This window comes from Urocitellus parryii (genome assembly GCF_045843805.1).
Source record: "Urocitellus parryii isolate mUroPar1 chromosome 12 unlocalized genomic scaffold, mUroPar1.hap1 SUPER_12_unloc_3, whole genome shotgun sequence".
Lineage (NCBI taxonomy): Eukaryota > Metazoa > Chordata > Mammalia > Rodentia > Sciuridae > Urocitellus > Urocitellus parryii.
The window spans coordinates 1445765-1470560 of NW_027551760.1; the positions used below are offsets into that span (position 1 = coordinate 1445765).

Sequence of the window (24796 nt, forward strand, 5' to 3'; positions counted from 1 at the left end):
CCAGGCCGAGGTATCTTTCTTGAAACAGCCTTCCCAGCAGTCAGCCCAGACCTTGAGCTTTTGTCTCCTTGGCCAGAACTTGGTGTTAACAGGGTTTCATGTGGTCTGGGAAGCACTGCCTCTGAGCTGGGTAGTCTGCTGCCTGCAATACAGGCACTGTTCCAGGCCCCCGGAGGAGGGCAGCACGGACATGGTGTGGCCGAGCCCGGGAGGCCACCCTGGGAGTCCCAAGCGTATCTGACTGCAGCTGCCTTTGTTCCCAGAGGAGGTGCTTGTCCCTCTGAGCACAGGGACAAAGTCATCTGTCCCTTCCCAGGCAGGACAGCGGGCCGCGGGTTGCGTGTGTGTCACATTCTGGCCGCCCGCAGGTCTGTGTCTTGCTCTCCTCATCCCCAGTGACTGAAAGGGTCCTAACAGCAAATCACGGAGCATTGGTGTGGCGTGTGGTGGAGCAGGCGTGTCACCTCCCTGTAACTGCAATGGGCCACTGCCACCTGCCATTCCCTGGGTGTCCCTGGAGCAGGACCGGTCAGCCAACCCACAGCAGCAATTCCAGGCATTTCTGCCTGGAGGCCCCCAGCTCCTTTGCTTCTGTGTCCCTGTCAACAGCTCAATGCCACCTCTGTCACCACCCCCACCTCCTGGCCTGTGGCTGGGGCCATCCTGATCCTTCATGCTCCAGTCTCCACTGGAGGAACCTGGAAGGGTCTCTGACGCATGGTCAGGGGCAAGGGAAGGTCGTTGCCACAGAGGGAGGAAGGGGCTTCAAATCAAATGCCCATCACCTTGTTCTTCAAACCCCGTCACAGTGCTCTGCAGAGGGGAGTGTCCCCAGGCTCTGTCCATCTGTGAGCCCTCTTTTCCTGCTGACCCCACACAAGCCAGTGTCCTTGACTGAGCAGAAAGGCCAGATTCCGGATAGACAATCTACCAACAGATACATGAAAAATATGTCCGTCATCTCTAGCCGTTAGAGAAATGCAAATCAAAACCACTCTAAGATTTCATCTCACTCCAGTCAGAATGGCAGCACTTATGAAGACAAACAACAGTAAGTGTTGGTGAGGATGTGGGGGGAAAAGGTACACTCGTACGTTGCTGGTGGGACTGTAAATTGGTGCAGCCAATCTGGAAAGCAGTACGGAGATTCCTTGGAAATCTGGGAATGGATCCACCATTTGACTCCGTAATTCCTCTCCTCGGTCTATACCCAAAGGACTTAAAAACAGCATACTAGGGCTGGGGACGTGGCTCAAGCGGTAGCGCACTCGCCTGGCATGCGTGGGGTGCTGAATTCGATCCTCAGCACCATGTAAAAATAAAATAAAGATGTTGTGTCCACCGAAAACTGAAAAATAAATATTAAAAAAATTCCCTCTCCTCTCTCTCTCTCTCTCTCTCTTAAAAAAAATCAGCATACTACAGGGACGCATCCACATGGATGTTTATAGCAGCACAATTCACAATAGCTGAACTGTGGAGCCAACCTAGATGCCCTTCAGTGGATGAATGGCTAATAAAAAAAAGTGTGGTATACATACACAATGGAATATTACTCAGCATTAAAAGAATAAAGTCATTTGTAGGTAAATGGATGGCGTTGGAGAAGGTAATGCTAAGTCAAATTAGCCAATCCCCAAAAAACAAATGCCAAATGTTTTCTCTGATATAAGCAGGTTGACTCATAGTGGGGTAGGGAGAGGGAGCATGGGAGGATTAGATGAACTCTAGATAGGGCAGAGGGGTGGGAGGGGGGTAGCAAGGATGGTGGAATGTGATGGACATCATTATCCAAAGTACAAGTATGAAGACACGAATTGGTGTGAATCTGTTTTATATACAACCAGAGATATGAAAAATGGTGCTCTATATGTGGAAAAGGAATTGTAATGCATTCCACTGTCATGTGTTTTTTAAAAATCAATAAAAATAAAGAAGAAAGGCAGTTTCCTGCACTGGAGAGGCGTGAGACGGGCCCTGGGTTGCCAGGGATGGAGGAGATGAGGTGGGCCCTTTGCTCCCACAGAGGGAGAGACAGAGGGGAGAGGAGAGATGAGACACTGACTTCAGGGTAGAGGCCCGTGCTCAGTGGGGGACCTGTGAGTCCTCAGTGGGTGTGACTGGATGTGGCCTGGTGTGGGGAAGCAGATTGTCCCAGGTTGGCCAGGAAGGCCCTTGGCTGGGGAGGTGCGGGCCTTGGTCAGCTGACACTCGGTAAGTGGGGCTTGTGGGTGTCAGCAGGGCCTGGAGGGGTGGCTGAGGGTCTGCCAGGGAGTGGCTGGGCACTCAGCACTCAGGCTCTTGTGGTGTCCTCCAAAGCTCAGGTGTGAGGCCACCAAGAAGGTCCAGAGGTGAACGGATTAGAGAGTGACATTCTAATCAGCAGATTGATCCCTGATACCGATTAGCTGGGTGGTGGCTGTAGGCAGGTGGGTGTGGCTGGAGGAAGCAGGTCTCTGCCCTCAGGGTTCGTATTTTGTCCCTGGTGAGTGGCGCTGGTTCTGCTTCCTGGTTCCTGGACTGAGCTGCTCTCCTCCGCCACACCCATCCACCCTGCCGTTCTGCCTCATCTCAGACTCAGAGCCACAGAAGCTGAGCCACGGGCTGAACCTCGGAAACCAGGAGCCAAAATAAGATTTCCCTCCTCTAAGTTGTTTGTCTGTTGGGTCTTCCCGTCACAGTGAGGAAAAACACACAGAGACACACGTCATTTCAAAGTCAGCAGCCGGCTGACCAGAGAAGGATCTAGACAAGCAGGCCCCCTGGAACACCTCGGCAGGCCCAGAGGCAGGGCAGCCAGGCAGAGCCAGGGCAGCCGGTGGGAGGCGCAGCTCTGTGTGATGCTGGGACCCCGGAGCTGGGCATTACCAGGGAGGCAGAAGCTTCCAGAATCAGCTGGAGGATTCTAGATCTACCAAAGTATGGATCAGGCCATCAAACCGGGGTCCAATGCTGCTGCTGCTGCTGGGTGCCTGTTGGGCTCCCCAGGGGCTCCTGGCAGATGCCTTGGTTTCACATAGGGGAGGGACATGGCTGGAACCCCCTCTTATGACTCTCTCTGAGTCCCCGGACTCAGCACACTCCCCACAGTACCCGCCTTGCTGACCTGCTTATCAAGGTCCAGCCTTCCCTCAGCAAGTGGGTTCCTGGTACCTGGGGCGATCTATTCCACCAGCTCACAGGGAGTCTCACCCACTGAAGACTCACAGGTGCCCCCACCAAGCCCTGACCTTGAAGCCAGTGTCTTGGTTTCTCTCTCTCTCTCTCTCTCTCTCTCTCTCTCTCTCTCTCTCTCCAGGAAGACCCTGGGTGGAAGAGCACTTCCAAGGCAGCCAAAGGCAGTGACCTGCCTCTTCTGTAACACAAACATTCATGTTCTTCCTGTGCCATCGTGAAGAATGGCCCACTGAAAGCCATATGCTCATACTCCCTCCCCACTAAAATGCCTCAGGACTACCCAGTGCCACACATCAGATGGGGGGCCCAGAGGGCCTGAATACCTATCTCCTTGGCTGCACCCCTCCTCTGGTAGTGCCATCCACTTGACCATGTGTTTCTGAACAATGAGCCTGCGTCACTGGAAGCACTTGGAGCAGGCTGGACCGGATGTGGCTCTGGACAGTTTTCCCCTATGAAGGCCTCACTTGGAGCAGGACCACCTGGAGGGAACATGTAGGTGTTAGTCAGCTTTCTGCTACTATAACAAATCCCAGAGCTAAGCCAACTTATAAGAGAAAAGGTTCATTTGGGCTCAATTTTGTGGGTTTCAGTGCAGGACCGGTTGGGCCTGTTGCTTCGGGGCTGTGGTGAAGGAGCATATCCCGGCAGGAACATGTGGCAGAGGAAGCTGCTCACCTCATGGTGGCCGGAAAGCAAAGGGAGGGGGCAGAGGAGGTGCCAGGATCCAATATCCCCTCCAAGGGCCCCGTTGCCAACGTCCTCTCACTAGTACTCGGCTCCTGAAGGTTCCCCCACCTCCTACTGGCTCCAAGGGCTGGGGACCAAGCTGCCAGCACGTGGACCTCTGGATGACATTCAAGATCTGAACTCTCTCAGTTCATTTCCAGGCAAGAGGTGTAAGGTCTCACCCTCACACAAAGCCTCTGATCCAGGGGTCTCTGGTCTTCCTATCTCCTGGGCGCTGGTCTCTCCTCCCTTTGACAAGCAGGGGTTGGGACCACCTCCCCACGTTTCCCTCCTAGACGAGGCCAGCAGCAGCAGGTAGGCTGGAAGTCCAGGCTCACACGGGAGCAAGGACACCGAACGTCTAAGGGAGATGAACGTGGGGCGGAGGGAAAGCAACAGCCATCGTTTTGCTCGGTCCTGGGCGAGGAGAGCCCCTGGACTTCTGCCTGAAGTCCACTGCCAGGTCAAGGCCAGCTGCCTCCTCTCGGAGCCCCTTGCTGTCTTTTTGTTTTCCTGAAAAAGAAACATTTTCTTAGCGCAGAAATGGAAACGGTGCGCGGGTGGGCATCGCAGGGGAGGCGTTCTCCGTGAAGCCGGGGCAGAAGGCGAGAAGGCAGCTTCTGGGGAGGAGCCGCCGACCTTTCCAAACGCCTCCGCTGGGCGGCCCCGAGCCTGCTGCAGCTCCCAGTTCACGCGCCTCGGGGAGAAGTGACATTCAGCAGCTATTGGGACTACAGGCCATGGACATCTGCGACAGTGGCACATATCTGCTCCCTAGATACCATTTTTGGAAACAGGTAAGAGTTGTTTCCACCCCCTGGTACATGAAGTAGGAAATCGTGGTGACACTCTCCACTCAAAGGTGACTGACCTCTTCTTGGGAAGCATCTGACCCCCCGCCCCCTCCCGCGGGCTCCAGACTGACGTGTGAACACTGCCCCCTGGTGACGATGGTGGAAATTACAGAGCAGCTCGTGATAGGTAAATGAACCCCTAAAAAAAAAAAAAGCAAAAATCAAAGCCAAGTCTCAGGACAGCAGCCCTGGAATCTGTAAAGGGCAAAGAGCTCCTAGTTCTCCTCTTGGCCAAAGGGTTCCCCTGAACCTTTTCAAGGGTACCTTTTGAAATTAAATTCATTCGATCTACTCAGCTAACTCTAATCTTTTGCTAGGAATCAGTAATTTCATCCTTTTTAATTTCTTTTAAAACTCAGAGATGTGACATGCACTTTCACATATATTTATGCAGACGTTAGGACATTTTCATATACATTGCATGCACAAGTCTTCACTGTACATTTTTGATGAACATTCACACTTGTGTAATCCCAAGCAAGACAAAAACAAAACAAAACAAAACAAAAAACACTGTCATCACCCTAGAAAGACCCCTATGCCCTTCCCAGGCAGCCCTCCCCTGTGAGGTGATGACCCTCTGACTTTATGTCACTCTGTCTTACTCTTGATTTTTTTAGAGCTTCACATAAAAGGAATCACATGATGTCGTACCATAGCTTTCTGACTTCTCGCACCCAACATCATGTTTTGTGACCTCCCATGTACGGGTAGCACCTTCTTTCTCTTGTTGAGTGGCAGGTCATTGTGCAAACATACTGCAATTTGTTTTTCTATTATACTGCTGGGGGACATGTGTGTCAGGATATTTCCGGTTTGGGCGACTATGAATGGCACAGCTAGGAACACGCTTGCCCAAGTCTTTATGTGGACATGTTTTCATTTCTTTTGAACAAACTTCCAGGACTCAGACTCCTGGTCAATGGGTAACTTTATAAGACACTGCCAAGCTGTTTTCTAAAGTGGCAGGAACTTTTTTACCTTCCCACCAGCAGAGATTCCTTTCATTTTGAACGTTGGGAAGAATCTAATTCTACATGAGCAAAAAAAAAAAAAACATTAACATAAACAATGTTATCAACAGTGTTGGGTGAAGTATTCTGTAAAACTCTTCACACTTTGAAGTGGGCATGCTGGGTGGGTGGAAACGTAATAAACCAGCTCAAGAAGTCATAAGAGTTACCCCCAGAGGTCAAAACAAAACAAGGTCATTCCTCACTAAAAGGCCCGGGGGATTCTTGGAGGATGGGGATCCCAGATTTGGTACAAGGAATGGACAAAGAGACTTTCCATTGTATCAGGAAATAAGGAGATGTCCAAAGAAAAGCCCAGAGCCAGCAGGAAGGGCTCCCACCTTGCACACTTTGTTACAGTTGAATGGCGGAGGTAATAGTTCCAGGACAGATACAGTAACCCCCCTATCCACAGTTCTACTTTCTGTGGCAGTTTATATTACATAGACAACTACAATCTGGAATTGTTAGATGGAAAATTCTGGAAATAAACAATTCATACTTTTAAAATTTTGCTCCTATCTGAGTAGCATCGTTCTTTATCTACTGGAGAATATGCATCTTCCCTTTGTCCAGTTCATCCACACTGTAGTCACCTGTCAGTTAGTAGCTGTCATGGTTATCAGAGTGACTGTTGAGGTATCACAGTACTTGTGCTCAAATAACCCTTATTTTATTTAACAGTGACTCTACAGTGCAAAAGCAGTGATGCCAGGAATTCAGATATGCCAAACAAAAGCTTTAAAAAAATAATAGAGAGAGACTTCGGCACTACTTTGGGTTTCAAGCATCTACTGGGAGTTTTGGATAAATAAGGACTATTGTGTTGGAACAAAGGACTTGTGTCAAGAATATACATACAGAACTTTCACAAAGTAATAAAAATATAATTTAAAGAAATGGATGAAAGACTCCAGCAGAGGCTGAGAGTACAGTGTGGGCTTGGCATGTATAAGGCCCTGGGTTCAATCTGAAGCAGACTCACCCAACCCAAAGATTTAGAGAGCCACTTTGAAACTGAAGCTATCCAAACACCCAATAAGCATTTTAAAAATGATTATCATTTGGGAGATGAGAAGCAATGGCCTGTCTTGACCTAAAGCTGGGGATGGCTCCCAGGCTTCTGCATACAAAAGGATTTACCAGGCTGGATGCTGAAGCTCTGTCCTGTTAGGAATGTTCAGCCTCAATTAAAGCATATTTTTAAAAGAATCCATGAACGCTTAGTGATACTGAAGCAAGGGCAGGAGGTGCAGATGGAAAGCTCTTTCCTAAGAATAGCAGCTACTGCGTGTGGAAGGAATAAGGGAACTGGGAACCCCACTGACAAGCACTGAGGCAATGGCCAGCTCAGGCAAGGGTGATCAGCGGTGACCACAGACACCAGGTGAACCGAGGCTGCCACCAAGATTTCCTTAGGCTGCTTATTAAGTATGAAGGGGGGGAACTTGGGCAGCTGTCAGTGCAGTGGTCACATTCAGCCTTAGGAACAGGACCAGCTGGTATCTGGAGCCTTTGGTGAGATTTAAAAAAAAAAAATTATATTTTTAGTGGTAGTTGGACACAATACCCTTATTTGATTTACTTATTTTATGTGGTGCTGAGGATTGAACCCTCGCACGTGCTAGAGGGGGGCTCAGCCCTCTGAGCCACAGCCCCAGCCCTCTTGGTGAGATTTAATGAGGGTCATATAACAGCTGTGTAGATTTTTTTTTTTTTTTGCCAAAAATGCTTAATCTGGACCTAATCACAAGAAAGGACAAAAAAACACAGTGTAATAACACTGTTGATAATATTATTTATGTTAATGTTGATTATCTTTTTTTTTCTACAAAATAACTGCCCTGGACTCCCCAAAATATTTGTGTCATGAAAGACAAAACAAGGTGGAAAGATTATTATTTATTATTATTATTATTATTATTATTATTTATATTTTTAGTATTGGGGATGAGCCTAGGGGCCCTTACCCACTGAGCCCCATCCCCAGCCCTTTTTTTTTTTAAGAGAGAGTGAGAGAGAGAGAGAGAGAGAGAGAGAGAGAATTTTTAACATTTATTTTTTAGTTCTCGGCGGACACAACATCTTTGTTGGTATGTGGTGCTGAGGATCGAACCCCGGCCGCCGCACGCATGCCAGGCGAGCGCGCTACCGACTGAGCCACATTCCCAGCCCCCCAGCCCTTTTTTATATTTTATTTAGAGTCAGGGTCTCGCTAAGTTGCTCAGGGCCTCACTAAGTTGCTGAGGCTGGCCTTGAACTTGTGATCCTTCCACCTCAGCCTCCCAAGCCACTGATGGGCTCCTCTGCACCTGGCAGACAGATCATTCTTCACTGAAGGGGACTGAAGAGGCAGGACTACTAAGTGCAGCATGTCACCATTGATTGGCAACTGGACAGGGAACTGCAATGGCATCTGGGGATCACTGTGGATGATTAAAACTGAGTAGGTCAGGTAGTATTCTTGTATCAGCATTAGCTTTCTCAGGTCAGGTATAGCAGGTAATGTGGAAGACAGTATTCACTCTCCTAAAAGACACCTGCTGATAAGGCCATGTGCAAAGGAACAATAAAACATCATAGAGATTCCTCAAAAAATTAAAAATAGAATTATCACATAATCTGCAGATCCTCTTTGGGGATTGCTATGGCTTGGGTAAGTGTCCCCCAAAGGCTTGGTTCCAAGCCTGTGGCCTTACTGGGAGGTGGTACCAAGTGGGAGGTCTCCTGCTCCTTAGGGGTGTGCCTGGGACCCTAGCCCCTTCCTCTTTCATTCCTGGCCACGAGATGAATGTGCTTCCTCTACTAGGTGCTCACACCAAATATACTGCCTGGCCACAGGCCCAAAAGCAATGAGGACAATCAACCATGGACTGAAATCTCCAAATCTATGAGCCAAAGTAAGCCTTTCTTCTTCTTAAGTTGATTATCCCTGGCACTTTGTTATAGTAAGAGAAAGCTGACACAATTATGTATCTAAAAGAATGGAAAACAGGATCTCAAAGAGACATTAGCCCATCCGTATTCATTGTTTAAGTAGCCAAGAGATAGAAGAACGCAAATGGCCATTGACAGGTGAGTGGATAAAGAAAGGTCCAAAGCACCAGATCAGCCACCCATGGACTGAAACTTCTGAAACCAGGAGCCAAAATAAATCTTTTCTCCTCTAAGTTGTTCTTGTTAGGTATTTTGTTCACAGTGACACAGAAAAACTACAGAGATGTAGAGAGAAGAGAAAGGAGGAAGAGGAGGAAGAGGAGGAAGAGGAGAGAAGCAGCAGCTATCAGGCCAGACCGCAGGGGTGGGTGCACAGGCATCCGCTTTGTGCGCTCGCTGAACACGAAGCGGGAGTTTATTGTATGTCTACTTTGCTTGTTTGAGAATTCATGTTTATGGGATAACTGCTGTGATACAACCTGGAATTTGTGAATTCCAAAATAAATAAAATTTCACTTTTGGAACATTTGATCTGTTACTTCTTAACACCAGCAAACTTGGTAATAGCCTGATGCTGACTGACAATGGGTTGACAATTCTTCCCCGACCTGCGCTTCAGTCTGCTTAACAACAAGTCCTTCACTGCTTTTGTCATTTGCTCAGGGGGTGGCCTATTGCCCTCCTTTCTGTACAGTCTGGGCAAACCAAATGGTGACAATGAAGTGTCAATGAAGTGGTCCCCACAGCTGGAGAGACAGTTTTCAAATGGAGAGTTAGGCGATCCCAGGGCTTTTGCACACATTTATCCCAACCCAGCTCCATGAAGTGAAGCACCTGTGCAGTGAGCTGCCCTTCCTGCTGTTCAGCGGCCACCAGGTGCTGTGACTCCGCTTCGTCCACCATTCTCAGAATTAGGCTCAGAAACTTTGGGTGAGGGCCCGTGCACGTGCTGTAAGTATACGTCGTTAAAGATGAGTCTGCAAAAGCCAAAACAACTATTATGTTTTGGCATTATGTAAAAATGTGGATGTGTAACCGATGTGATTCTGCAATCTTTGTAATGTTTTGAATAACCAATTAAAAAAAGAATTGTAATGTAAAAAAATTATGAATGTAATGCACTCCACTATTGTCATGTATGTAAGAAATAATAAAAAATAAATAAATAAATAATTTTTTAAAAAAAGACTAGTAAAACTGACAAACATCTGCAAGCAGAGTCAAGTTTAAAAGGATGTGAACCACCACACCAGGAACAAACAAAGGAACACAGCAGACAGAACAACAAAATCGAAAGTCAAGGCACAACGGACTTAGTGACAAAGGATATGCTTTTAGGAACAGCTAATGAAACATTCAAGAAGAATAGAAAATCTGACGAGCTCCTAAAGACAGCTGAAACACCCTGTAAACACAAAGATTCCATTTTAGCAGGGGAATGCCACCAAACATTCAAGGAATACAAACTCCTCCAGGGGTGGGGAAGACTATGTGAGGGAGTCTGAGGAATGCATGATTCTTCAACACTGAAAAAAGATGTCAAGGTAACTTATCATGGTAGTAGAGAAAGACAAAGATGCAGATTTTACTACTGTTTAAGAAAACTTATTTTACTAAGATATAAGAAGACCCATTCCATTGTATCTGTAGTCATTTTTATTGCGCTACACCATCAAAAAGCACACATGATATAAATAATGACATCAATAATAAGTTATGCAGCACTTGATAGCTTACAAATCCTTTTGTATCCATTTCCTACCTAATTCTAACCACTCTCAGGTGGCTACATTAACACACACACATATATGAGTCAGATCTCAAAGGGTGAAGTGACTTGACTCAAATCTCAGTTACTTTCATTCTTTTGTTGGTTCTCTATGACACCATGTATCAAATTAAAATAAAGATAGCCACATATAGGTAATACATAATGGGGAAAAGTCCAAAATTGTTAACTCAGTTTTCCAGTGATTCTCACATGCTCTTAGGACAAAGATACAAATGAAAAATTTGAACACCACAGTGGTGAATATTCTTAGCCATATCTATTTTTCCTTCTCAAACTTGTCATCTACAATTAAACACTGGTTTCCCCAACTCAAAAGCATGTCTGCCCCCAGGGCAGATGACGCAGCCTGTTTCCATCTTCCCAGTGGGCGGCTGGTCGTGGAGAATTGGGGAGCACTGCTCTCGAGGTTCATCTCTAATTCTCTGTGCATGGCCTCTGTGTGCCCTGGACTTTTGGGTTGCACTCGACACAACCTGACATGCCATTTCAGTGTCCCCTGCAAGGCTGCGAGGGAAAGATGGAGTGGTTCTTCTCCCTCGCCCTCTCCCTGAACACAGCCAAATATCCTGGATATTCCATACAAAACAAACACAAGAAGTTTCTAAAAAGGGAACAAGAATGGACTGGCTAGGGACCAGGAGCCCAAGGACACCACAGCAGTGAGCTCTTGGGACTCTTCACATCTCTTCTTTGCCAAATTGCATTGTGGAGAAGCTGGCAAACCAGGAATGCCAACAGGTATGGCTTTGATAAAGACCAAGAAAAGTCTACCCTTTCTAGCAAAAGGAGCAGCCCAGCAAGACAGAAGACTTTGAGGCCCTATTCTTAAAGTACACGGGAGACATCTGAAGCCCTATCCCCACCAACAGACTGAGTGGGAGCATGCCCTCCAGCCTCTCCACGCTTTAACAAGCTCCCCAACCCTCCGTCCCACTCTGGGGTGGTGATGGGAAAGGTCAAGGGGACATGTTTTCTGTCCATCCTCACACTTGCAGTCTCAGTGGAGACCACATGGAGAGACAAGGCTTCCATCTCTACCCCAGGACAAGATGCCTCTCCTTGTCCTTGCTGGTGTCAGTGGGCCTAGTGAAGTCAGGACTTAGGCCAGCGCCCAGCAGTGAGGAGCTCACCCCACCCCGCCCCACAGGGGACAGACCTAAGCATCCATGGCCTCCCCAAATCCCGATTTGAGTGGAAAAATTGTCCACAGATGCCAACACAAAGAGATGACACAGGTGTTAGAATTGCCTGGCCCAGATTTTAGGGCTCAAATTAAAAAAAAAAAAAAAGTTTCAAGAAAGAAAGTCAATAATAAAATGAAACTGAAAAAATACACTGAAATAAAATTCAGTGATAGGCTCTAAAGCACAATGGAAGAACCCTCTGTGGACTTGAAGAACAGAAAAACGTCCAATGTTAACAATAGACAGAATTACTGGGACTGAACTGTGCACTCCCCGCCGCCACAGTTCATTACACTGAGACCCCATCTCCAAGGTGACTGTATATGGACAGAGGCTCTCAGGAGGTAACCAAGGTTAAAAGAGGCCATATGTGGGGTCCTGGTCCAATAGTTTTGGCGGCCTTATGAGAGGAAGGGACGGCTTTCTCTCTCCACACACATGTACTGAGGTAAGGCTACATGAGCACACAGTGAAAAGGCCCCATCTTCAAACAAGGAAGAGAGCCCTCACAGGGAACCAAACCCTGCTGGGCCTTGCTTTTGAACTTCCAGCCTCCAGAACCACAATACATCTCTCATTTGGGCCAACCAGTCTATGGCCACTTGAGCAGACTGATTTTGGTACCCCAAAGTGGGATGCTACTAACAAATACCTAAAAATGTGGAGGTGGCTTTAGAACTGGGAGCTGGGTAGAGACTGGAAGAATTTTGAGGTACATCCTAGATGCATGGGATTTAAAGGCTGTGCTGGTGTGGCTCAATGGTTAGACGGTGATGGAACGTGTTAACAGAACTAGAGGAAAGATGATCCTTGTTATAAAGTTGCAAATAACTTATTTGAACTGTATGTTAGTGTTTTGTGGGAGGCAAAATTTGGGAGTGATGAAATTAGATATTTAGCAGATTCCTAAGCAAAGTATTGAAGGTACAGCTTAAGTCCTTGCTGCTTCTAGGAAGAAGTAACAGGAAAGATGAATTGAAGAATGAAATGCTAAGCAAAAAGGAATCTGAACTTGAAAGTTTGCAAAATTGTATTCATACAGCAAAGAACGAGAAAGTTTGTTAGGAAGAAGTACCAAGGATGTGGCTGAACAACCACTTGACAGAATTCCTCTTGGTTTCAACAGGCAGACATCTTTAGCTGAAGCCTGAGGCAAGACTGCCCTGCAGAGCCTTGGGGGTGCGGCCATCTGGCAGAGCTGCAGGGGCAGGACTGACACTTCAGTGGGTCCAGAGACAGTGCATTAAGCCAACAGAGGACTATCTTCAAGTCTAAGGATCTAATGGGGTTTGCCTTGCTAGGTTTAGGACTTGCTTGGAGTCCATTACCCATTCCCTCTTCCGTTTCTTCCCTTTGGTACAGAAATGGTGCCTCTATGCCCAGCCCACAGTTGTATTTTGGAAGCAGTAGCTTATTTGGTTTCATAGGTTCACAGCTGGGGAGGAATTTTGCCTGAGGATGAATCTCAAATCTCACTCATACCTGACTTAGGTGATATTTAGATTAAAGTTTGAATTTTAGATTTTAAGGTTGACAGAATGAGTTAAAATTTGGGGTGTATTTTTCATTCATGGACAAGAACTCTGTGTGTGTGTGTGTGTGGGGGTGCTATAGACTAAGCTGTGTCTTCCCTAGAATCCATTTGTTAAAGTCCTTACTCCCAGCGTGACTGTAATTGGAGAGGGCTTTGGGAGGTAATTATGACTAGGTGAGGACCTAAATATGGGGTCCTAACCTAAGGGAACTGGAAGCCTTATAAGAAGAGGAAGAGACTCTCTCTCCCAGTCCACGCACTGAAGAAAGTTCATGTAAAGACAGAACACAGAGGCATCCACCTTTAAGCTAGAAAGAGAACCCCAGCTAGCAGCAGAGTCACATGGCACCCTGATGGAGACTCCCCAACATGCAAAACTGCAGGAAATAAACTTCTTGAGCCGCCCAGTTGGCGGAGTTTTGTTATGGCAGACTGAGGCAAAAATATATTTAAAAAGGAAAAAGAAAAAGAACTGAGCTCAGAACTCTGAAACTGTGGGATTGCAACCAAAGATCTAATAGTTCTGTTATCAAGAGACCAGAAAAGAGAAGAGGCGGGGCAGTGGTCTGAAAATGTATTCTGAAGAAATGATGGCTGAAAATTCCCTAAATTTTGCAAAAAACATAAACATACACATTAAAGCAGCACAACAAACTCCAAAGGTCCACTCAAAAAAACCACACCAAAACCACAACACGATGAAGCTTCTAGAAATTAAAGACACTGGTCTCAAAATGTTTTCAATAATAACCTTCAAAATTTCAATTAAATGTTTTACACAAAGATGTCATTTGGCTCTAATCAAGAGAAAAACAGTAAAGGACAAGTATTTCATAGTCTTCTCAAGTTTTCACAATCTAATATGCAATGTCAGTGCAAGTTTACAATTAAGCTTTACTACGGTATAAAAAAAAATCTAAGGTACACACTACCAACAACTGAGGTAAATCTTCATAAACAAACATTCTCAGGTAACTCAGATATGTTAAAACAGACTGAACACATCAAAGGTCTCTTCTGTTCTCTCCCTTTCGAGCTATAGGCCATGATTCTTGGAGTGAACTTGATTCTCAGTAGGGGACATCTCAATAAGTAAGGTCTAAAGGACAGATGGAGCTGCAGGGCCCCCAGGCCAGAATTCCTTAGTTTCAGGGTAAAGGTGCCCTCACAGAAACTCTGGGACCCACCAACAAGCAGGGGCAATGGTGTTCCTGGCTGTGAACACTTAGTTGAGCCGTTGTCTCCATCAGTACTGCTTGGGCTCTACCCCAGGTCTTTCTCTCTTTTTTTCCATCTCCCTTCTTTGTATCCTTGAACTTCAGGCTGAAGGACAACTTCTGTTCCTCCACCATCCTGACCCTGGACAAACTGTGAATTCCCATCTCTAATTTCTACCCCTGCAGCTCACCACTGATCTCTTTAGCCTTATGAGACAACCCAGCCAGATGCCCCCTTTCCCCGTGGCATACCCTATTTCTCCCTCAAGGATCTGGTAGTTTACATACACGAGAAATATAATAAATTTCCTCTTTCCCCAGGGGAAGTCACAGTGCCCTCCATTAGGACACCTTAAAACATGTAAAACCTCTCTTTAGCAGTCTAGGTAAGCTACAGCCACATCAACGACGACTTTTTTATTCTTTATGGTCCTCACAGCATGTCTGGTAAACCCAGTAAATACACCCTTATGTGCATTCACCCAGTATGGATCCTCTCTGTTGGCCAAAGGCTGGATGCTCATTAAGGGCCACTGCGTGTTCCTTGGTTTTCCCTCCCCCGTGTGTTTTTTGGTGCTGAGAAAGGGAGGAACTCTGGCTGAAGGCCTTCCCACAGGCCTGGCACTTGTAGGGTCGTTCTCCAGTGTGTGTTTTCTGATGTTTTGTGAGAGATGAGCTCTGGCTGAAGGCCTTCCCGCAGTCCTTACACTTGTAGGGTTTCTCTCCAGTGTGTGTCCTCTGATGACGAATGAGCGCTGAGCGGTCACTGAAGGCTTTGGCGCAGTCGGTGCATTTGTAGGGCTTCTCCCCAGTGTGAGTCCTCTGGTGCTGGGTCAGGGCAGAACAGTAGCCAAAGGCCTTGCCGCACTGGCTGCACTCATAGGGCCTCTCCCCGGTGTGAGTCCTCTGGTGCTGGATCAGGCCTGAACGGTCACTGAAGGCCTTGCCGCACTCGTTGCACTTGTAGGGCTTTTCCCCTGTGTGGATGACCTGGTGCTGGGTGAGGAAGGTGCTCTGACTAAAGGCCTTGCCACACTGGCTGCACTCGTAGGGCCTCTCCCCAGTGTGGATGCGCTGGTGCTGGGTGAGATAGGAGCTCTGGTTGAAGGCCTTGCCGCACTCACTGCACTCATAGGGCCTCTCCCCGGTGTGGATGATGTGATGGCGGATGAGGGCGGAGCGGTGGCTGAAGGCCTTCCCACACTCATGGGAGGCGTAGGGCTTCTCTCCAGTGTGGACTCTCTGGTGCAGAGTGAGGTGAATGCTCTGGCTGAAGGCTTTGCCACAGTCCTTACACTCGTAAGGCTTTTCTCCCGTGTGAATTCTCTGATGCAGGACAAAAGCCGAGTAGTAACTGAAGGCTTTGTCACACTCGTCGCACTTCCACGGTTTCTTCCCTGCACACATCCTCTCATGCTTGATTATATTTGAATTTTGTTTCAAGTTCTTTTTAAACGAATCAAAGTTATGAAGTCTCTCTCCTTGTTGTTGGACCAGTAATGACCGCCGGCTCAGATTTCTTCTAAATTCATCACACTGGTAACTTCTCTCCCCAGAAAGTATCTTCTGGGTGGCGACTTCTTGAATTGAATGTTTCTCGTGATTCTCCTGCTGACTCTCTAAAGAGTCTTCACATTCACTAGAACCTTCCTTTGGAAATCTTTCTATTAACACTCCAGGGACTGATTCCTCTGCAGCAAAGTCCTTCTCTGGAGTTAGTTCCTTGCTTTCTGGTATCGTCTCCCAGTCTGAAAGAAGTAAAATTATATAGGCATCATTTCCTATTCTGAGAAAAATACCTGCTATGGTCAAAAAATAATAAAACCAACAAACAATGCTTTCAGGAAACAAATGAACTTCAAAGCTCTAAAAGAAGCCTTCCGATCTCGAGGACAGGAGGAACAGGTGGCTGGGAAAGAAGAGGAGAGGTAGGGGATGGGAGGAGAGGTAGGGGATGGGAGGGAGAGAGGGAGCCACAAAAGAGCAGGGTGTGGAGAGGAGGTCAAAGCCCCTGTGCTCAGATTGGCCCCTGACCTGTCGGGTTACGTGCCCCAAGGTCCTGGGCTTCCAAGTAAGAGTAAAATCTTCACTGTTGAAAATGTTTAAAGCCTTCCAGGCTTAGGTGGTGCTACTCTTTAGATATGCTGTGAGGGTCCCCAAGGGTTCACATGCTGGAAGCCTGGTTCCCAACACAGCAGTGTTGAGGTGGTGGAACGCCTAAGAGGTGGGGCCTGATGGAAGGTAAACAGATCACAGGCACCTCCCTCAAAAGGGGATTAATGCTGGTATCAGGAATTCACGTATAACTGCCGGTGCTGGTTGTTATAAAGTGAAGCACAAGCTTTGATCCTTTCCATCTCTCTACCATGTTATAATGCAGCCAAGGGGGCCCTTGCCAGGGTGGAGCATACATTAATGCCATGCTCTCAAATCTCTAGAACTATGAACTAAAAGAACCACATTTCTTTATAAAGTACCCAGCCTCAGGTACTTTGTTGTGGTAACACAAAATGAACTAATATGGATGGTTTTTACTATCCATCCATGTTTCTAAATGAAATCAATCAATGCAACACAATATTATTAACTTCATATTATACTCAGGGAAATGCTTGGTATTTTAAAGAATAAATGGAAGAAAAAGTTTAGACAAATGGACTTTAAGCTAAGCAAAGTGGAAAAATTTAAACCCCAAATATCTGTGGAGAACATATGTGGAGTGGAGGATGCTGAGGAACTTTCTTAGTGGTATTAAAGATTCAAGCTGGAGAATAGAGAAGGCAAATAATTTAGGCAGGTGGACTAACAAAGGCCTTGAAAATGGGTAGAGGAATACAGCACTGGCACGGTAAGTAATCCGCTTGGGAAATCTAGCAATGATATGCTTCCTCAAGTACATAGGATAAGATTAAAGAAACTACAATTAGCTGATAGGCTATTGCAATGATCTAGTTTGAGAGCGATAATAGGGTTAAATCCATGACATCTTAAAAAAAAGTCACCAGTATATAATCAGTGACATTCACTTGGGATTGGGGGTTCAGTTCAGTTGCAGAGTGCTTGCCTAGCAGGTGCAAGGCCCTGGGTTCAATCCTCAGCACCAGAAGGCAGGACAGGGAGCAAGAGTGTTCACTTGCTTAGCATACAGCCAACTCCTAAACATTTTTATTTTTAGTACTGGGGATTGAACTAGGAGTTTTTAACCATGCAGTCACATCCCCAGCCCTTTTTAATTTAATATTTTATTTAAAGACAAAATAACTAAAAAGAACAAATAATTTAAAAAAATATGGGAAAAAAATAGAGACAGGGTCTCACTAAGTTGCTTTGAACTTGCAATCCACCTGCCTCAGCCTCCGGAGCTGCTGGGATTATAAGCAGGCATCACTGTGCCCGGTTTGTTCTAAACATTTTTCTTGGATGACTTCATTTTCCCCTTGCCACAATCCTAGTTAAGTGCCATGACAACCTCCATTTTACAGAGAGGATAAATCACTTGTCAAAGATCACAGAGCACTGAGTAGCTACGATGGGCTTTGAACCCAGAAGACTGGTTCTGAAGTCTGCACTCCTGCCCACCATGTTAGGCTGCCTCTGCCTGGACAAGGGAAAGGCAAAGGAAAAGCCAGAGATCAATTTAGACATTGGCCTAGACTGAAAAAAAGCAGCAGCATCCTGCAGAGAAAAAACAAGTACGAAGAATCCTGACTTAGAGCCTCTCCAAGCAAATTCAAGGAAGTTATTAGCAAACATTACAATCACCATATTTGGGGAAAATAATTAGTCTGAAAGGGTGAAAAAGATTTACTCAAATTTATTCAAATTCAGACTTTATCAACTGACCACCACCCTCAGAGCTGGGATGTGGCCCAGGAGAGGCCAGGACTCCACTTGAGCACCTCCGTGGGTGGAGGGAAACTCGATGGCTCTTCCACAGGCCTTTCCACAACCATCTGTGTTTTATTTCCACTGTTCCCAACGCTCACTCACCTGGACTGTCTGCTTTTGAGACTTCTCTCTCCAGCTCCTCCCTACACTCCGACTGAGAGATCACATCAGGCTTGGAAATTGGAAGTCCTGTTCACGGGAAAGGAAGGGGAGTCTGGTGAGGAGGCCAGCTTAGCTCCTTGGTCTTCAGGGAAGACAGCACAAGAGCGGGAGGTCAGCTCTCACTTCCTCCCTGCAGTGCTCAGAAGGTCGAGAGACTGAGAAGGGGGTCAAGTTTGGAACAATCCAGTCACTTGTTTTTTATCTTAAGAGTAGTTTTCACTAGAACTCTGTCCTGACATCCTTGGTCAAGGAGCAGAGGAGGATGCTACAGGTCCAGATGATGAAGGTGCCCATTTCTAACTCTGGGAGAGTTAGAACTATATCCTGAAACAAAATGAAAACAAAAAACCAAAAAGACAGGCCTTATAGAAAGAAGAAGCTCCTAGGAACCAAGGAAGCCCAAGCACTAGAGTTAAATGCAAAAGGGGCTGGGAGGCCCTCCTTACCCAGCAGGACCAGATTGCGATGCTTTTCAGGCCTATCTCCTGAAGGAGTGTTCAGCTGTCCCCACTGGTGGAGAGCCTCAGCCACATCCCTGATCATCAACGATCCCTAAAAAAACAAACACATTGGTGCTTACCAGTGGGCCTCCTTCCAGAAGCTTCTGGGAAGGACCCAAACTGACAGCACAGGAGGAGGAGACAGGAAAGCTAGGAAGGCGAGAAAAACGATTCTGCCACACCTTCCAACACCAAGGTCCTCAGGCACGCATGCAGTCCACAGAATCACTGTCTCCATCATATACCAGACCTCGTGTCACCTACAGGCAGGAAGGAGAGCACCTTCAGTGTGAAACCTGAGGGACAGAGTTCTTAGTTCCCTATCATTGAGTTAAATTAAGAACTGGAGAATTCCTTACTATTAGGGTAAGGGAAGAAAACGTAATTATGAATTAAATATTTTATTTATAGTATGGCTTTTTAAATACAAGAAGTTCACAAACTATTTTCTCTCTAGTTTTTAGAATAAACTCAGTCCAATTGAAGATGTTTGCTTCATGTGCCACAAATATGGATGTACTCAAGCTCAAATTATTATGGAAGTCCCCATGGTGGTCTTGTCATTGCCCACAGGGCCTGATGGCCAGGCCCCTTGCTCTCTATCTCCTCATGCTCTTCTAACGCTCTCTGTGCTCCAGCTGAACGCCACCTTTCAGCTTTCTAAAATGTGTGCCAGTCCCTATTAACCCTCCCTGATGCTTCCTGTTCTGAATGTTCTCTCCTCTCCACCATCTTTTCAGCTACTTGAATCCCAACATTTCAGATCTCAGCTCAGGGTCACCTCATCAAGGAAGCCTTCTCCTCTCTGGCTATAGCACCATGCTCCTTCCTTTCTTTTGGGTACACGTGCTGAAGGGACTTTGTGATTAACGTCTGTCTGGCCCACTAGACGTAAGCTCCACAGAGCAGAGGCTAGGTCTGGTTTTGCTTATCAAAACAGCCCTAGGACCTGTCACAGAACAGGAACTCCAAAAACATTTGTTGAAGAGTTGAATGAAGGGAGAAACAAATGAATAAGAATTAGCAGAAACAAGTTTAAAAAGGGTACTCTATAAAAATGTGCATAGGAACAAAGGAGGGAAGGGAACAGAAGTATATCTAACACTGAAAACGCTGCAGAAATGTTTACCCTAATCTTTATCTAGATGACAGGCACCAAGTTTAGTGTGTCTACTAAAGTGTGGGACGAGGGAGCAAATAGGTAATATGCTCCTTTGAATCTGTTTATTGCTAATAAGACAAATGCCTAATCATTTTTGTAATCTAGAAAGGGAACTTCTATACAACTACACACACTAACCTGAGATACACTATAAGACAGACCAGCCCCCGGGTTGCTAGCAAAATAAGTCTTTCCCCGCTTTGAACTACCACTTTTGCCACAGGCCCCAGAACATAAACTGCCATTCACACCTTTCACAATGGATATACAGCCTGAGAAATGCGTGGTGAGGCAATCCCACACTGGCACAAACATCATAGAGGATAATTAAAGAACACTAAGACAACTGTGCCAACACTGGGGGACACAATCCTACAGAGCAGGCCTCAATATGTGGCCCGTTGCTGACTGAAACATCCTATGTGGCGTATGACTGCACCTGAACAGTTATATCTGTTTATATTCAGCATTCTAATGTGTATGACATAGCTCTCTCTCCAAAAACAACTGATAAAGCAATGAACAAAATGAAATAAAGTTAAAAGAATTACCTACTTTGAAAACCACTTGGCTAAAATAAACTCTTGTTGTGACACTTGAAGTATGAAGCACTACACTTTTTAAGGGAATATTACTCAGAAGTGATCAATACGAACAATATAATTTGTAGTTTTCTTCCTTCACAAACAATGCCAATGCTAACCTAGCTCCCCAAGAAAACATCCTCAAGCAAACTCCTTTAAGAGCATGTGCTAGGGCTCATAGGCAGCCCAACCAGACACTGCCTAGCAGATACTGCTGACCTCCTCACCCCATTCCTTCTGAAAGTGATCTACAAACTCAGAGATCAAAATCCGTACTGGCATTTTCTCCCACCATTGTGCATGGATCACGACCACCTGGATGCCCTGAGGCCAGACTTGATAGAGACAGGTTGTCCCAGGTTCTGTACTGAAGGGGCTGCAGATCTCCCAGTATCCTAGCCAGATTCTACAGAGGCACCTTCACTCATTGTCTCTCTTCAGTTATTACGTTTCATCTTTCTGTGTATGTTGGGTGGGGGCGGTGGATTTACTAGGGATTGAACTCAGGAGTGCTCTACCATTGAACTCTCCCCAAAGTCTTTTTTATTTTTTATTTTGAGACACCATCTCACTAAATTGCCCAGGCTGGCCTGGAACTTGGGATTATCCTGCTTCAGTCTCCCAAGTACCTGGGATTGCAGGCGTGCACCACTGCGCCTGGCTGAGCTGGGCTCATTTTGCTTTGTCTCTAAAAACCTCCACGGGCTTATCTGCCTTTGGAATCAAACTCAGCAGAGATTTTCTTGTGATCTGGCTATAATGCATCCACATTTCCTTTACCCCCACAGTGACAACTCTTGATGACCTCCAACTCTCTCATCACTTGATGTGTGGGTTTGTTTTGCCAAAGACATTTTTTTTCTTAGAATATTCCTGTATTATTCTGCTCTTCAACTATGCACACTCTCTTGCTTTCTAAAGTGTAGCTTTTATTCCAAACCTTCTCCAAATACTGTAGATAATGGGAAAGTTCCAGGGCCAAGTTTGACTTGCAGCAGTCATTTCTACATTTAATGTGTGTGTGTGTGTGTGTGTGTGTGTGTGTGTGTGTGTGTGTAAGAGAGAGAGAGAGAGAGAGAGAGAGAGTGTCAACTGCATGGAGTACTGCATACATGACAAACGTTAAGGGCATTTAAGGGGCAAACCACTCCCCAGCACTAGGCATGTAAGTGGCAAACCGCTTATGCCATAGGTACAGCCCTGGGTGTGAGACCTTGTGTTGTAGTCCCTGTGCTTGCTCCATGGTCCACCCCTAGATTGGTAGCTGCAGGGACAGTTGGCCAGCAACTTCATTGGTGGCTGCCTGTCATCTGTTTAGCTGCTGCCTGAGTATATACACATGGTAACTGCACAATAAAATCAGACCTGCTTCCTGCTTGGTCTCCAGAGGTCTTGATTAGTGACTCTGCAGCCACACTCTCCTGTACCCTGTTCTGTGGACCTCCTCCTTGGACAAGAGAGAGCCCACGTGTGTGCATGTGTGTGTGTGTGTGTGTGTATTTTTTCCCTTCACACTGTTTATTTTACTTATTTATGTCTTACTCCTCAGGAAACTCCACAAGGTAGGGCAAGTGTGTGTTATTACCTTATATCTCACTGCAAGGCCAATTACACTACTGAGTGGCTAGCAGATGCCAACAAGCCCTTAGAGGAGAAGAAGCAGTACTGGGAAGGAAAATTTTGTGCAGGTCAGGAGCATTCCCCGTGAAGTTCATCACTCGTCCGTTCCAGGAGGAATTCAGAGGTCTAGGATTCAAAGTGGAGCAACTTCTTAACAATGGAAAACATAACCATGTTAAGAACAAAGGGAAAAAGAAGAAACCTAAACTTACCTGCGACCCAGGAGTCAGCAGTATATCAGTTACTCCATTTTCTTTTGGCTTTGCATTACTGGGAAGGTTTGAGTTCTCAGAAAATGACCCTAAAAGTGGAGAGAGAAGTCATGACAATTATTCTGGCCTTGCAGTGAAGTAGCAGAAACTGCCATGCAGCAGCTAATTCAATAAGAGTCAACACAGGGAACCAAAGGAGATCCCACAACACCCTGGACACAAACAACAGGGCCACTGCTGCCTCAAGATCCTACTGCCTTCTCTAATCTTAAGCTCCAGTAAACGCACCTGTGAGGAAGTGGACACTAAATACATATTTCTCTCTCTCATCTGTTGGGTTGTTAAAATAACACTCTCGGTCCTTGTACTGTTAATCCCTGCCTCAATCAGTGACAAGTCTCTGTTGTGTTCCAGGCTCAATGGATGAAGACTAAACTAATTCTTTTTGAACACTAGCTTTTCGGATACACTCCTGGCTGTCTTGGAAAAGCAATGGAACTCGAGGAAAAACAACGACAGAACAGGATTCTAGACTATCCGACAGCCTCGCTTTCCCCGTCTGTCAAGAGTCCGTCTCCTTTCTACTGCCTTGTAGGGCTGCTGCGAGAACAAAAGAAAGTCAAGACACACAGTGCAGTCGGATCTGCAGACCTGGGGACAGGAGACACCCTACACACCCGCAGGCAACCCAGGGAACCCGTCTCCCTGCTCCGCGTCACGAGGCCAGCGGGTGGGCAGCGGCGCTCCGGGGAGGACGTGATGCTTCCCCGTGCTCCCGCCTGCCCCAGCCGGGGGGCAGTCCTTCTCCGGTCCCTTGTCCCCAGCGGGCACCGCGCCCGCATCGCTCGATTCTCACCTCTGCCCTCCGGCTCCATGGCGACTGCCTCCCGCGGCCCACGTCGGGGGCAGGGTCGGGGGTCCGCCGCCCCCGCTCCAGGCCTCCCTCTGCCCTCCTTCCGGGCACGCGGACTCAGAAGGACCCGCTCTCAGCCCTCCTCCAGCCTGGGTCGGGCCTCTAGCCCGACACGGACGAAGCCGGAATCCGGCAGGTAAGAGCAGCTGGGCCAAGTGGCGCCGGCCAACCGCGAGGCGGAACTACAACTCCCAGCATGCTCCGCGGGCGCCGTGGCGTCGCGCTTCCCAGAGGGCCCCGCGCCTGCCGTCGCGCCCGGCGCCTCGCCCCTCGCAGCGTAGGAGCGCTCCCCAGGGGCTGTGGGTGGGATGCTGCGCGCGACAGGCCCCATCTCGCGTGGGACGTTGACAGCGAGCAGCTGTGGCTTGCAAGCGCGGTGCTTCTCATCCCCGCAGACTTCCCGTCTCCTGGCTGTGAGCCCTCCGAGGGGAAATGCCCGGAGGCTGCGTTAATTGGGACCGTTGTGTTGCAGCAGAGATTGCTTCAGTTTACTTCAAATAACCGGCGATGCTGGTCCACGCTGCCCTGCTTTATGAGGAGAAATGGAATATCAGTCCTGGAAAAACCCGGAAAGAGTTCCCAAGAACCACCAGTAACTGGGACCGCTGACCTCAGGGAGACCAGCCCGAAAATACGAGCTTCTAGACCCCCTCGAGCTCCCGGAGTCAGCGGATCTTCAGCGACTGCATGCTCTCTTTTATCATCCCGTAATTAAGTAGCCGGCCTGCTATCCAGATTTTCCTTCCTAAGGAGGAAAATCCAGTTTGCTTAGCTGATCTCTGTGTACAAGCACTGTGTTCAATGGTCCTTTCTCTAATAGAGTGCCATAACTTTTAGCTAGACTAAGCCTCCTCAGGGTAAATATTCCTGCCTTTTGCTGGGGACAGAGAGGAAAATTGTTTCTTAAGGAGATGAGTTTTTCTCCATGCTGGCTGAAGATGTCCTCGTGGACAGTGTGGACAAGGTTAACACCCTAGGAAAGGCACACCAACGAGATAGAAGGAATGAGCCCCAGACAGCTTGTTCAAATAGAACTTGAAAGAGGAAGTGAGGGGAAAGGGAAAAAAAAAACAAGGGGGAGAAATGAATTATAGTAGAGGGGGTAGAGAGAGAAGAGGGGAGGGGAGGGGAGGGGAGGGGGGATAGTAGAGGATAGGAAAGGCAGCAGAATACAACAGACACTAGTATAGCAATATGTGAATCAATGGAAGTGTAACTGATGTGATTCTGCAATCTGTATAAGGGGTAAAAATGGGAGTTCATAACCCACTTGAATCAAAGTGTGAAATATGATATATCAAGAACTATGTAATGTTTT

General features: G+C 46.9%; 1 protein-coding gene across 3 annotated transcripts; it reads right to left on the minus strand.

Moving 5' to 3' along the window:
- Positions 1 to 13955: 13955 nt before the first annotated feature.
- Positions 13956 to 23648, minus strand: LOC144251275 (uncharacterized). Of its 3 annotated transcripts, XM_077794317.1 has the most exons (6): positions 22566 to 22653; positions 22319 to 22479; positions 19170 to 19247; positions 18934 to 19039; positions 18428 to 18514; positions 13956 to 16185 (listed from the first exon to the last, which is right to left on the minus strand). In XM_077794317.1, the coding sequence occupies exons 4-6, from the start codon at positions 19028 to 19030 to the stop codon at positions 14906 to 14908; spliced, it is 1464 nt and encodes a 487-aa protein (XP_077650443.1). In that variant the 5' UTR covers positions 19031 to 19039; positions 19170 to 19247; positions 22319 to 22479; positions 22566 to 22653; the 3' UTR covers positions 13956 to 14905. The 3 variants fall into 3 exon arrangements, with proteins under 3 accessions (XP_077650443.1, XP_077650441.1, XP_077650442.1); XM_077794315.1 differs by lacking the exons at positions 19170 to 19247; positions 22319 to 22479 and adding an exon at positions 23422 to 23648 and having other exon boundaries at positions 22566 to 22654; XM_077794316.1 differs by lacking the exon at positions 19170 to 19247.
- Positions 23649 to 24796: the final 1148 nt, after the last annotated feature.

Coding starts and splice junctions, on each gene's coding strand:
- LOC144251275 (XM_077794315.1), bottom strand. Junction 18,515..18,933: donor TCGCAATCTGGTCCTGCTGG/GTAAGGAGGGCC, acceptor TCCCGTGAACAG/GACTTCCAATTTCCAAGCCT. Junction 16,186..18,427: donor CTCAAAAGCAGACAGTCCAG/GTGAGTGAGCGT, acceptor TACTTCTTTCAG/ACTGGGAGACGATACCAGAA.